This window comes from Vipera berus (assembly GCF_964194415.1).
Source record: "Vipera berus genome assembly, chromosome: 14".
Lineage (NCBI taxonomy): Eukaryota > Metazoa > Chordata > Lepidosauria > Squamata > Viperidae > Vipera > Vipera berus.
In genome coordinates this window covers 5,265,059-5,277,205 of record NC_138217.1, presented here as the reverse complement: position 1 = coordinate 5,277,205, position 12,147 = coordinate 5,265,059, and the positions used below count along the sequence as shown (strand labels likewise).

At 44.7% G+C, this 12,147-nt stretch overlaps 1 protein-coding gene across 3 annotated transcripts in view; it reads right to left on the bottom strand.

Moving 5' to 3' along the window:
- GLT1D1 (glycosyltransferase 1 domain containing 1) overlaps positions 1 to 9,774 on the bottom strand; it is a 34,673-nt gene extending 24,899 nt beyond the window's left edge. Inside the window, exons 1-6 of one of the 3 annotated variants that reach the window (XM_081339142.1) lie at positions 9,658 to 9,774; positions 7,228 to 7,376; positions 5,109 to 5,214; positions 4,854 to 4,958; positions 4,325 to 4,376; positions 116 to 152 (exon numbers count right to left, since the gene is read on the bottom strand). In XM_081339142.1, coding sequence (XP_081195268.1) covers positions 116 to 152; positions 4,325 to 4,376; positions 4,854 to 4,958; positions 5,109 to 5,214; positions 7,228 to 7,376; positions 9,658 to 9,725 — 517 coding nt within the window. In that variant the 5' untranslated portion in view covers positions 9,726 to 9,774. Of the gene's footprint in view, positions 1 to 115; positions 153 to 4,320; positions 4,377 to 4,853; positions 4,959 to 5,108; positions 5,215 to 7,227; positions 7,377 to 9,657 lie in introns of all 3 variants that reach the window. The other 2 variants (XM_081339143.1, XM_081339144.1) reach the window with 2 other exon arrangements.
- Between the last annotated feature and the right edge of the window lie 2,373 nt (positions 9,775 to 12,147).

The window sequence follows — 12,147 nt, the reverse complement described above, 5'->3', positions numbered from 1 at the left end:
AATCCACATAAGAGGCTTCAAGCCACAGCAGGTTGCGGGGGGTTTCGTTGGAAAGCAAGACAGAAATAGGAAATATTTCTCCAGGGGTGGGAAAGAGGATTTTGAACATACTTACCTTGAGCCTGGACACAGATTTTGCTCCTGATTTGAGGCTTCGCAAATTAATAATAACAAAACACAACAAACAAACAGAGAACAGAGGAAAAGCAGGTGAATAAAGCTGGAACCCAAAGGGCCAGGCGAGCTTTTGCAAAACAGTTAACATTTCAGAGATGGCTATTCGAAATGGCTGCAAAGAGGAGGTAAAGAAAAATAAAACACGCTTTTCTCTTTTGCTTCCTGCTTGCTCCCCTCAATTTATCAGGATCACTTGCCCCCAGTCACCCCTCTTAAAAAAAGGCTCTCTATCATCAATATAAGGGACGCGGTGTGGCTCAGTGGGTTAGGACGCTGAGCTCGTCGATCGGAAGATCGGCAGTTTGGCGGGTCGAATCCCGAGTGCCGCGTAGCAGAGTGAGCGCCTGTTACTCGTCCCAGCTTCTGCCAACCTAGCAGTTCAAAAGCACGTAAAAATGCAAGTAGAAAAATAGGGACCACTACGGTGGGAAGGTAACAGCGTTCCGTGCGCCTTTGGCGTCTAGTCATGCCGGCCACATGACCACGGAGACGTCCTCGGACAAGCGCTGGCTCTTCGGCTTTGAGACGGAGATGAGCACCGGCCCCTAGAGTCGGAAACGACTAGCATGCATGTGCGGGGGAACCTTGACCTTTACCATCAATATAAAGGTCCCTCCATTCAGGCAGGTGGAAAAAAATTAGCCACAAATAGCAGGGTCTTTTTCGTAATGGCACCCTCAGTTGTTGATACTGACTGAGTGATCAATATGCAAGAGACTTAAAACACTATCATTATTCAGGATCATTTTTTCCCCCCAAACAGCACGCACAAATTCCTGCCGTTAGACAAAAAAAGGGTCTTCTGGTGAAATTATTCTGCATTTAAAAAATTGGTTCTCTTCTTTTCATTTGGGATCCTGGTGAGGCTTTTATCTTACGCAGGCTGTCTAGAAATATACAGGTAGTCACGGCCACAATTGGCCCCCAGATTTCTGTTGCTACGCGAGGCCTTTGCTAAGTAAATTTTGCCAAATTTTACGAACTTTGTTGCCATAACTGTTAAGTGAACCCCTGTAGTGGCTAAGTTAGTAACACGGTTATTAAATGAATCGGGTCTTCCCCCACTGATTTTGCTGGCAAAGGGGGAAATCACACGATCCCAGGATATGGCAACCGTCATAAATATAAGTCAGTTGTCAAGCATCTGAATTTGGATCCCGTGACCCAGGGGGATGCTGCAGCGGTCAATAAGTGGCTTGGGTCCGGACTATCTAAGGCAGGGGAGTCAAACTCAATTTCATTGAGGGCCGCATCAGCATTGCGGTTGCCCTCAGGGGGCCGGGTGGGTGTGGCCAGGGTGGGCGTGGCCTACTGGGTGGGCGTGGCTAGAGTGTGTATGGCCTACTGGGTGGGCGTGGCCAGCTCTACATCGTTCGCATCAAGGGTGCCTATGGGGGCCTGGGCAGGAGTGGGACAGATCGGAGGGTCTCTGGCAGAAGGAGGGTCTCTGGGCCAGGGCCAAGGCAGTGGGGGCCGTTCCCTCCCTGTTTCCAGGATGGCTTTGCGGGCCGCATGAAACCACTTTGTGGGCCGGATCCGGCCCCCGGGCCTTGTGTTTGACATGTCTGATCTGCTGCCGGCATCATCTTCCCATCGTCCTGTGCGCCCCCACAGGGAGGGCCTTCTCAGGGTACCGCCAGTTAATGAATGCCGGCGGGTTATTCCCAGGGGAAGGGCGTTCTCTGTGGGTGCGCCTGCCCTATGGAACCAACTACCCACAGAACTTAGGACTGCCCCCGACCTTTGCGCATTTCGCCGGGACCTGAAAACTTGGCTCTTCGATCTGTTTGGTCCAGACTGAGGGGTTGTTAATTTTAATTGGGTTTTAGATTTACTTTTGGGGCTTTCTTTTTCTTTTCGAACAAGCTGGCCTGGTCTGACGGGATGGGGTTGGGTTTTTATAAATAGTTTTAATTGTAATATGTATTAATTTTAAGGGCATAATGTTTAATGGCTTTTTAATTTTTGTATAATATTTTTATTGTGTATTGCCCTGTTCACCGCCCTGAGTCCTTCGGGAGAAGGGCGGTATAGAAATCAAATTATTAAATTAAATTAAATTAAATTAATTGTTTTAATTGTTTTTATTTTTTGTATTCATGGTTTTAACTGCCCTGTAAACCGCCCTGAGTCCTATGGGAATAGGGCGGTATACAAATCCAATAAAATAAATAAATAAATAAATAAGTGTGTGAAATATGATCCTCAGTCCCATTTCCCAGTGCTCTTGTAACTTTGAACAGCCACTAAATGAACGATTGTACATTGAGGACTGTTTTTCTTTTCGTTTTGATTCACGGTGAGGCCTGGATCCTACACAGGCCATTCAGAAATATATTCAAGGAAAAGGAAGGAATAAAGATCTCAATGCTAGCTTTAAAAATGGGGCAGTCCAAAGACACAGCAAAGGGTGAAGCTGCCTCGATTTCTGGTTAAAATTACCCCTTTTAAAAAAGCAGCTTCTCCGTGACGTCAGAAGCTCATCAGAGCTGGCAGCTTGCAACTTGAGCTTCAGTCAATATTTATGGTAAGCTCCAATCAATTTCTGTAACTTGATACAATTATCAGGTTTTCCGGCAAAGCAGAATTTTTGAGAGAGAGAAACAGAAAGAGAGAGAGAGAGAGAGAGAGAGAGAGAGAGAGAGAGAGACAACGAAACAGAGACAGGCAGAGAGAGAAAGAGAGACAAAAGAGAGAGAGACAGGCAGAGAGAGAAAAAGAGAGACAGAAAGAGAGACACAGAGACATAGAGAAATAGGGAGACAACACACAGAAAGAAAGAGAGAGTGTGTAAGAGACAGAAAAAGAGACAGAGACAGAGAAATAGAGAGAGAAAGAGAGTGTGTGTGAGAGAAACAGAGACAGATACACAGAGAGATAGATAGACAGAAATAGAGTGTGTGACAGAGACAGAGAGACAGAAAAAAAGAGAGAGAGAGAGAGAGAGAGAGAGAGAGAGATATGGTAGATGATAAATGATAGATAATAGATGAGAGAGAGAGAGAGAGAGAGAGAGAGAGAGATGTTCCCCAGCAATATTTTTCTACCTTTAATCATTAGACTTATTTGTCTTCCTGGGCAAATGAGGGAAGGGAACAAACCCCACTGTCATTGTTACAGAGGTTAAAAAAATCAAAAGGAAGAAAAAAGGAGAAAAGCTAATGAAGGCCGCCATTTGTAAAAACGGGGAGAGACGGAAGGCTGCCAACAAAAGAGGCTTAATTTATTTTCAAGGCAGAGAATCGTAGCAGAAGAGGGCACTTATCTAGAGTAGTTCTTTCTGAAGGTATCAAAATAAATTAAGGCCCTGTCTGTGATTGCTATCAAATACTGTATTTACACAAAAAGCAATTCTCTTCCAGTCTCCGGCATGCTGAACCAAATCTGTCTTTTTAAGTTAGGCCTGCAAAATACCGCTTTCAAGGCAGACACAAACCGAAATTAGTCCCTTCCCCGCCCCCCCCCCCAGCAATGTACTTCTATCTGCATTCAGGTCGCAAATCCCAGTGGCTTTGAACCTGGGTTAGCCAATGCACAGGTGAGCCCCAATTTCAGCAGGCCTCTTGCGCCCCACCCATTTCTAAAAAAAAAAAAAGAAAGAAAAGATTTTGACTATCGTTGCACCTGAACTCTGCAAGGTTGGGAGGCTGATTTGTGGGCCAAGGGAGGCACGCCGTGCAGAGTTGTTGGGTGCGTGTCTGCAGATGGAGCACGACAGTGGAGAAAATGAGGTTTGCAGAAATTCGTCTTGGGCCGTGGTTTGCCAAGTGGAGAAAGGTGAAAGCCAGAGGGATTGGAAGCGAGGAGGAGGAGGAGGAGTGGAGGAAGGCTGTTGCCCACTCAAGTTGATGTGTTGATGAAGAAGAAAAAGAGGAGAAGAGATAATCTAGGAGGAGGAGGAAGAGGAGGTGGATATTTGGCTGATCAATTCCTCTCTTTTCACATGGATGTCAAATGTGTTGTTACAGGAGGAGGAAGAGGGGGAGGAGGAGGATTGCCATGACTTAAGCTAGGTGAGCAAAATCCTTGCAGAAGAAATTCATGCTCACAACCCAAAGGTTCAAAGGCAAGGGAATGCAATTTTTTTAAAAGAAAAAGAGACAAAATAAAAACCTTGTGGATTGCCAGCCTCCACAGACTCACCTACCCAATACGTTGCAGCTGCTTCTTTCATGGCTTCAGTGAAGGACACAGCAAACCTGGAGAAGAAAATACATCTGAACATGATGGAGCTGTTGATGGACTCAAAAGCCCCATCCCACTCAAGATCCTTCCTTTTTAGCAGCTAACTCTCGTCCAGAGAGGTTCCCCAAACCGGGACCCTTGGCAAGGGCTCCAAATATTAGGATTCCACCATCCCAAAGGTCCACAGTTGAGAATTTTCCAAGATGAAGGTTGGAAGAAGGTTGACTTATCATTGCCCTTCTCCAGTCTTAGGAGGTTCCAAGCGGTCTGTGGAGATTCTCAATCATCCAGGTCATGGTTATCCCAAAGGTGCTTTTCCAAAAAGGCAACTGGACTTTCTTGGTTTCGCTTCTCATCCAAGAACTGAAGAATAGCAATAGCAACAGCACTTGGACTTATATACCGCTTCACAGTGCTTGACAGCCCTCTCTAAGCGGTTTACAGAGTCAGCCTGTTGACCACCGAACAATCTGGGTCCTCATTTTACCGACCTCGGAAGGATGGAAGGCTGAGTCAACCTTGAGCCGGTCAGGATCAAACTGCCGAACTGCAGTACTGCATTCCAACCACTGCGCCACCACGGCTCATTCAAGCTTCTAGTATGAGAAGCAAAATGATTTCAAAGAAAACACCAAGAAAATCCAGTGTCCTTTCGGGAAGGACACCACACTTTTGGGACAAAGGTCCAAATAGATTTCAACTGATTCATGATAGAACAATAAAGACTAGGAGGGACATTTCTTTACCTGGCTTCATCCAACACCTTCTCCATAATCAGGGCCTTCTCCTCACTTTTGGCATCTTCGTTAACATCCGTGCCTCCAAAGATAATCCCAAAAGGAACAGGACTTCCTGAAAAATGGAGAGTTAATCAACAGTTAATCCCAGTGACAAAACCCAACTCAACTCTGGGATCAGTGTTGGTGGAGACCCTTTCAAAGATCTCCCCTTTGAAGTAGGGCCTGCGTCAAAGTACACCAAAGGGGACTTCGTCTGGTGTCCACGTTGGAAGGTGCCAGCAAATCCAGATACAAAACCAGTGGTAGAATTCAAATATCTAAACAACTGGTTCTCTTATTCGATGCAGGCCTGGGCCTCCGAGGCCTAGAATGGACTTCCGGAAGTGGCATCCATGCACTTCTGGTGGGCCATTCTAGACCTGTGAGGCCTCCTGCAGGACTCCGAGGCCTAGAATGGATATCTGGAAGCCAGCCGGTTCTCCGAATAGAGCAAACTTTAGCTACCGGTTCTCCCAAACCGGTGTGAACCGGCTGAATCCCAACACTGCTTACAGCCATTGATTTAGTGACTGTTCAAAGTTACAATGACATTGCAAAAAGCGACTTACGTCTGGCCCTTGCGCTCACAACCATTAGTACCATCCCCATGGACACACTCTCAAAATTAAAAATGGCAACTGGTATGGATTTACAAGACCATTGCAAATAGGGTCACCTGATCGCCACTGGTGATCTTCCCAGCCAACAAGCAAAATCAGTGGAAGGAACCACATTTGCTTAATTATGACATGATTCACCTAACAACTGCAGATCTGCTTAACAACCACGGCAAAAAAAAAGGTCCTAAAAGGAGCAATGGAAATTCCGGTCCCATCGTTGTAATTTGAGGACTTTCTTTCATTTGACCTCTGGGCTTTGATTTTTCTAAGGACAATTTTTAACTTCCTTTCTTCCATATGTCATCCTTATTTAGCAACCACAATTGGGACCATCCATTTGGTCATTAAGCAAAACAATCACCGAGCGAAACATGGCTGTGCTTACGATCCTGTTTCCTCTTTCCTTTGCTTAACGGACCTGCAAAAGTTATCAATGCAAGGGCAGGTTGCAAAGTTGCTTTTTCCTCACCGCTGTGACTGCACATGGTCACTAAGCAAGGCAGTCACTAAATGAGGACCACCCGTATTTAACCATCTTTCTTTTTAATCTCATCCTGGTGTTCCTTTTTTTAAAGGAGAAGGTGCTTTAGGCCAGGCTAAGTGCTCTTTTCAAACGGGAATCCAAGACAGGCCATCTCACTTTGCCTTTTGTCTGGCTAAATGAAAGCCAACTATCCTCTCAAACCTGTTCTACCATGCCAGCCCTGTCATTACAAAGAAGAGCAATTTGCATTGTGTCTTTTCAGATCAAGCATCCTTCAGCTCAAAAGCAGTGATGCTAACACAACTATAAACCTCTCTCCTTTTTTAAAAAAAAAACATTAGAAGAGTGGGAGGGGAAGGGAGAAACAATTAACTGGGCAGTTTTAACACTCCATTAAGCTAACAAACAGCAGCGGTGATGGCAGCTAATTAGGAACAAGCCCACTTTCCAATTCTAGGTAGATGGTTTCACTTGTTAAAAAGGAATCAGGTAAGCTGGCTCAGAGCTGGCAGAGGAATTCGTGACCTATTTTAAGCTGTTCTCAGAGGTTGGTCAGATGGTCCAGCATCTCTGGACAGCAGCAGTTGAGGGGGGGAAAAATGCAGGCAGACAGGAAAGCAATAAGTGACTAAAGTTGAAATGCCAATTAAAAGCATCTCTTGGAGAGGAACAATCAACAGATAATCCAGGCCTTATTCTCCAGTTAAAATGGAGTTTTCAAGTCAACGGAAAAGATTTGGGCTATGTTTGAGCCAAAGAACAGATCCACACTGCAAAACAACCATATAACCATTAGAGGGCAGCAGAACAATATAGAAAACTCTAGGTTGCTGCTGCCACCTAGGGGCTATGCATATTATAGCAGCCCAGTTATAACAGACTTATCAAAGCTATACCACTAATATTTTAGAGAAGCAACTTGGGCTTTTTCCCAAAGCCTTTTGTTTCCCACCCCTTTGGAGACCAAGAGACTTTATCTTACCTTGGAGAAGCCTTCCAGCTTTAAAGAGATGGATGCCCAGAGCTGCCTCCAACTTCTCCGAAGAGATGAGACTCGAAATTGCCAACGGGGACGCATAATCAGAGGTATCCTTCAAGAGACACAAATGCCCTGCAGCTTGTAAATGATCTCTTTGGAAAACAGGCGCAGATGGAATAATTAAAAAGAAAAGACAGGATATTAGCATTTAATTTCTGCAGGAAATAAGGCCATGAGGTTTTATAATAGGGGTCTTCAAACCTGGCCCTTTTATGACTTGTGGACTTCAACTCCCAGAATTCCTCAGCCAGACACAGCAGTTGAGGGCACAAATGGCAATCACATGACCTCATCACAAATACATGTGGGGATTGCCAAGTTCCGCTACAACAGAAGTAGGAATTTTCTTGCTTTCTTTCCATTGTACCAATAACCACGATTTACATTCTTACAGCCATTCTATACTGGTTGTGTTCCAACAGAACAAACCTCAACTGTTCTATGTGGAACGGAATAGAATAGAATAACAGAGCAGGAAGGGATGTTTGCTGGGCTTCAGCAATTTTTGCTGTTTTCCAGAAGAAAAACACCAATTCAAATTTATTATTTACGTATTAAAATCTATACAGCACCCATCTCGCTACCCAGAGCAACAAAGGAATGAGCTTGTTTAACAATCACGGCATTCATTTAATTTTAAACTTAACAGAATAACAGAGTTGGAAGGGACCTTGGGGGTCTTCTAGTCCAACCCCCTGCTCAAGTAGGAAACCGTGTATCATTTCAGCCAAATGCTTGTGCAATCTCTTCTTTAAACTTTCAGTATTGGAGCATTCACAACTTCTGGAGACGAGTTGTTCCACTGATTAATTTGCTCATATTAATAGGCTTGCAAATTGCCAATGATTTGAAACTCATTTCCTAATGGGATCCAGGAGAGATATTAGCAGCCAAGGGGGGTGAGGGGTGGGGAATATCATCACTGTGTTTTCTACCGCACAGAGAGAATATGCAATTTTTCTGAATTTTCCAGAAATCGCACCAAACATTTTCCCTCCAGCACTGATTGTAATTGACCAATGGAACTTTTCCCCACTAGGAATATCAAAAGCCTGTTCTCATGTAAGCTGTGATATTCCTTGAGACACTCTATGGCCTTTCAAGGAGCTGGGTGGGAAAAGAATTTGCTTGATAATTGTTGACTTGTTTTCTTGGCTGTCTACTCTATAACATGCTTAGATGTGTTTTTCAACAAAATTCAAAAGTTCTTGAATGTTGCTGTTGGAGACAATGCCATGTTTACATGTTGTGTATAGAATCAACACACAGGCCAAGCTAAGATCCAAACACCTCCAATAAGATAGGTGTATTACGCACACACAAATACACAGTGTTTGACATCTTTGTTGAAATGCATATCAATAGAGAAAATACGAAGTACAGTATCCAGAAGACAAAATAACCAGCTGAAATACAGAATAACCACTGTGAACACAAAATACGTAGCCAGAATACAAAATAAACCCCAAAAGTTACGTGCCCACAACCCAATTACTCCATTTCAGATTCACCCCATAGATGCACACCCTGTAAACCCACAAAGGGCTAAATCCGGGTAACCATTCACCGGGTTTAGCCCAGTAGGTGAAACAGCAGCTTAAGTCTCCTGACCTAGGTTTGGCAGATCGATCAATTGATCTGAATAGAGCTGGAAGGGTCTTTGGAGGTCTTCTAGTCCAGCCCCCTGCTCAAGCAGGAGACCCTATCATTTCAGACAAGTCCAGACTCTTCTTTAAAACCTCCAGTGATGGAGCACCCACAACTTCTGGTGGCAAGCTGTTCCACTGGTTGATTGTCCTCACTGTTAGGAAGTTTCTTCTTAATTCCAGGTTGCTTCTCTCTTTGGTCAGTTTCCATCCACTCTCCTACCCTCTGGTGCTTTGGAGAATAACTTGATCCCCTCTTTGTGGCAGCCCCTTAAATACTGGAATATTGCTATCATGTCCCCCGCCCCACCCCCAGTCCTTCTTTTCTCTAGACCAGGGGTCTTCAAACTCAGCCCTTTTATGACTCATGGACTTCAACTCCCAGAATCCCTCAGCTAGTGTGCCTGGCTGAGGAATTCTGGGAGTTGAAGTCCATGAGTCATAAAAGGGCTGAGTTTGAAGACCCCTGCTCTAGACTTCCCGTACCCAATTCCTGCAACCGTTCTTCCTTATGTTTTAATTTTAGTGCACCCAGCCAGCAACAGAGGCTTCCCTTTCCACTCCTGAGCACCCTCTCCGGCCACTGGTCCACCCTTTGCAGCCTTGCCCGGCTGCACCGGACGAACTCCCGCCTGCCCACCCGCCGCCACGTCTTAAACAGGGCTGCAGAGAGGGGGACCGGGCTGGGAGTGCAAAGTCGGGCATAGGGAGGGAGGGGGAAACTTACTGGATCCTCTGGGCGGTGGTGCCGTTGCCCGTCTGGGCTCGCCCGGGAGCCAGCAGCAATAGCCGCATGGCGAGTTGGCAGCTGTGCCCTACTTCCGGCCAGGTCCTTGGCGGCTTCATTCCCTCCTTTCCAAGCACCGGAAGCTAAGTGCTCCTCTTCCGCGCTTGCCCAACTCTATGGTCGGCTCCCTTCGGGTGTAGCAGTCAGCCGTAAGGAACGCCCCCCCAGCAACAAGGCGGCAGTCATGCAGTTCCGCTTCCTTTCGTTATGAGGACGTTATTGTTAACTTGTTGCTATTTCTTCCGCTGTCATTTTAATGTTTACTGGTTTTTATTGTTTGTAAGCCGCCTCCAGAGGAGATGAACGGCACATAAATCTAATGGAGATGGATGGATATGATGGATGGATTAGCTAGCTAGCTAGCTAGAGAGAGAGAGATACATAGATAGATAGATAGATAGATAGATAGATAGATAGATAGATAGATAGATAGATAGATAGATAGACAGATAGATAGATAGACAGACAGACAGATGAATAGAATCAGAATCATAAAGATAGATAAATGATTGGTGGATAGATAAATAAATAATTGATATTGAGTTAGGTAAAGGTAAAGGTTCCCCCGCACATGCGTGCTAGTCGTTTCCGACTCTAGGGGCCGGTGCTCATCTCCGTTTCAAAGCCGAAGAGCCGGCGCTTGTCCGAGGACGTCTCCGTGGTCATGTGGCTGGCATGACTAGATGCCAAAGGCGCACGGAACGCTGTTACCTTCCCACCGTAGCGGTCCCTATTTTTCTACTTGCATTTTTACGTGCTTTCAAACTGCTAGGTTGGCAGAAGCTGGGATGAGTAACAGGCGCTCACTCTGTTACGCGGCACTCAGGATTTGACCCGCCAAACTGCCAACCTTCTGATTGACAAGCTCAGCGTCCTAACCCACTGAGCCACCACGTCCCTTTTGAGATATTGAGATAGAATCATATAAATAGATGATAAGATGATAAGATAGAATCATAGATAAATATCGGTGGAGAGGTGATAAATGATTGATATAGAGACAGAATCAGAATCATAAAAATAGATAGATATCATACTATATAGACTGTAGAATGTATGCATGGGTTGGAGATCAAATTCAAAGAAACTCCAAAAAAAAGTGCCCTGTGTTAAGTAGAAGATATTCTACTGTGTGTTCTTTCTTGTCTCTTGAAAAGAAATATTGTATTGAGCTGAAATGGTTGCAGAAGTATATATTTTTTTAGTAGCCTAGAAGATTATTATTTCTCAGCCTAGGCAGTTTTAAGATACGTGGACTTCAACTCCCACAATTCCCCAGCCCCACATTTCTCAATTCCTCAATCCCTTTCAGGTCTCCTTAGCAGCAGAAGCAAACACACACACGCATTTGCATGGATAATTCCCTTGGCTTTATTTAAGCCTGTTTTATTATTCTCTTGCAAGCCACCTTAAGCAGCGGGAACAGAAATTATTGATACAGTAGCCTGATCAATATTTTTTAGCAACGGCTGTCAATGTATTTACTACCTGTCAAAGGCAAGCAGGATTTTCTCTCTTGTGAATGACAGATGTCAGAAAGAAACTGGAAACCAAACAACCAAAATGCTGGCTGTGAGTTTCCTTAAAAACTCTGATTTCTTTCAGTCTCACCACTATCTGCATTTGAGGGATTTTTTTCTCCCCCTAGAAGAGAGAGAGATAGCAGCTAGCTTTTGATGTAAAGCAAGATCTTCTCAACTTATCTCTTGAAATATAAAGAAGCGGTTTTATCATCTGACATCTCAAGTCTAAACCCTCTTTTGCCTCAGGAAGGCAGGCATGGGCTACAGCTTGGGGGCTGTGAAGTACAAAGTCTATCGTCCCCAGCCAACATGGGCAAGGCAGTTCAACACCCCTGGGGATGCTCAGGATAGAGAAAGCTGGATTGATTGCGGAGAAAATCATAAATCTTGCCATTAATCTTGGAATGCTAACAATAACAATGATTCAGATTCCAGGAAAAAAAAAATGTTATTGGACTCTGAATTGTGCAATGTTCTGCTTGAGGTTATGACCTGACTGGCATTTTATGTCGTTTTATTCCACTACTGTTGTACTTTTCTTCCTGTTATTGCGACATTCCGTATTTTATTCTTTCTTCTCGTTATGTACATACACAAACTTGTCAATTAATAGCCATGCGTGTACGAGTACGTTCACTTCTTTTTTTTAGGTTTGAGATAATCGCATTCTGGCTGTCGTTGGGCCATTTGACTTGCATTATTTCATTGCTCCTTAAATGCTTAGAACACTTCTGGAATCTGTAGCCTTACAACACCCTGAAACGGCAACCGCCTTTCCCCCATCCCAAAACAGCAAGGAAACAAAACTGCGCCGACAGCAAGAAACGAAAGCGACTCATTGAGAGTTTCGCTTCTTTGCGGGACTATCCAACAGCTGGGTGGAAGCCCAGCCGCCCCATTCCGGCCA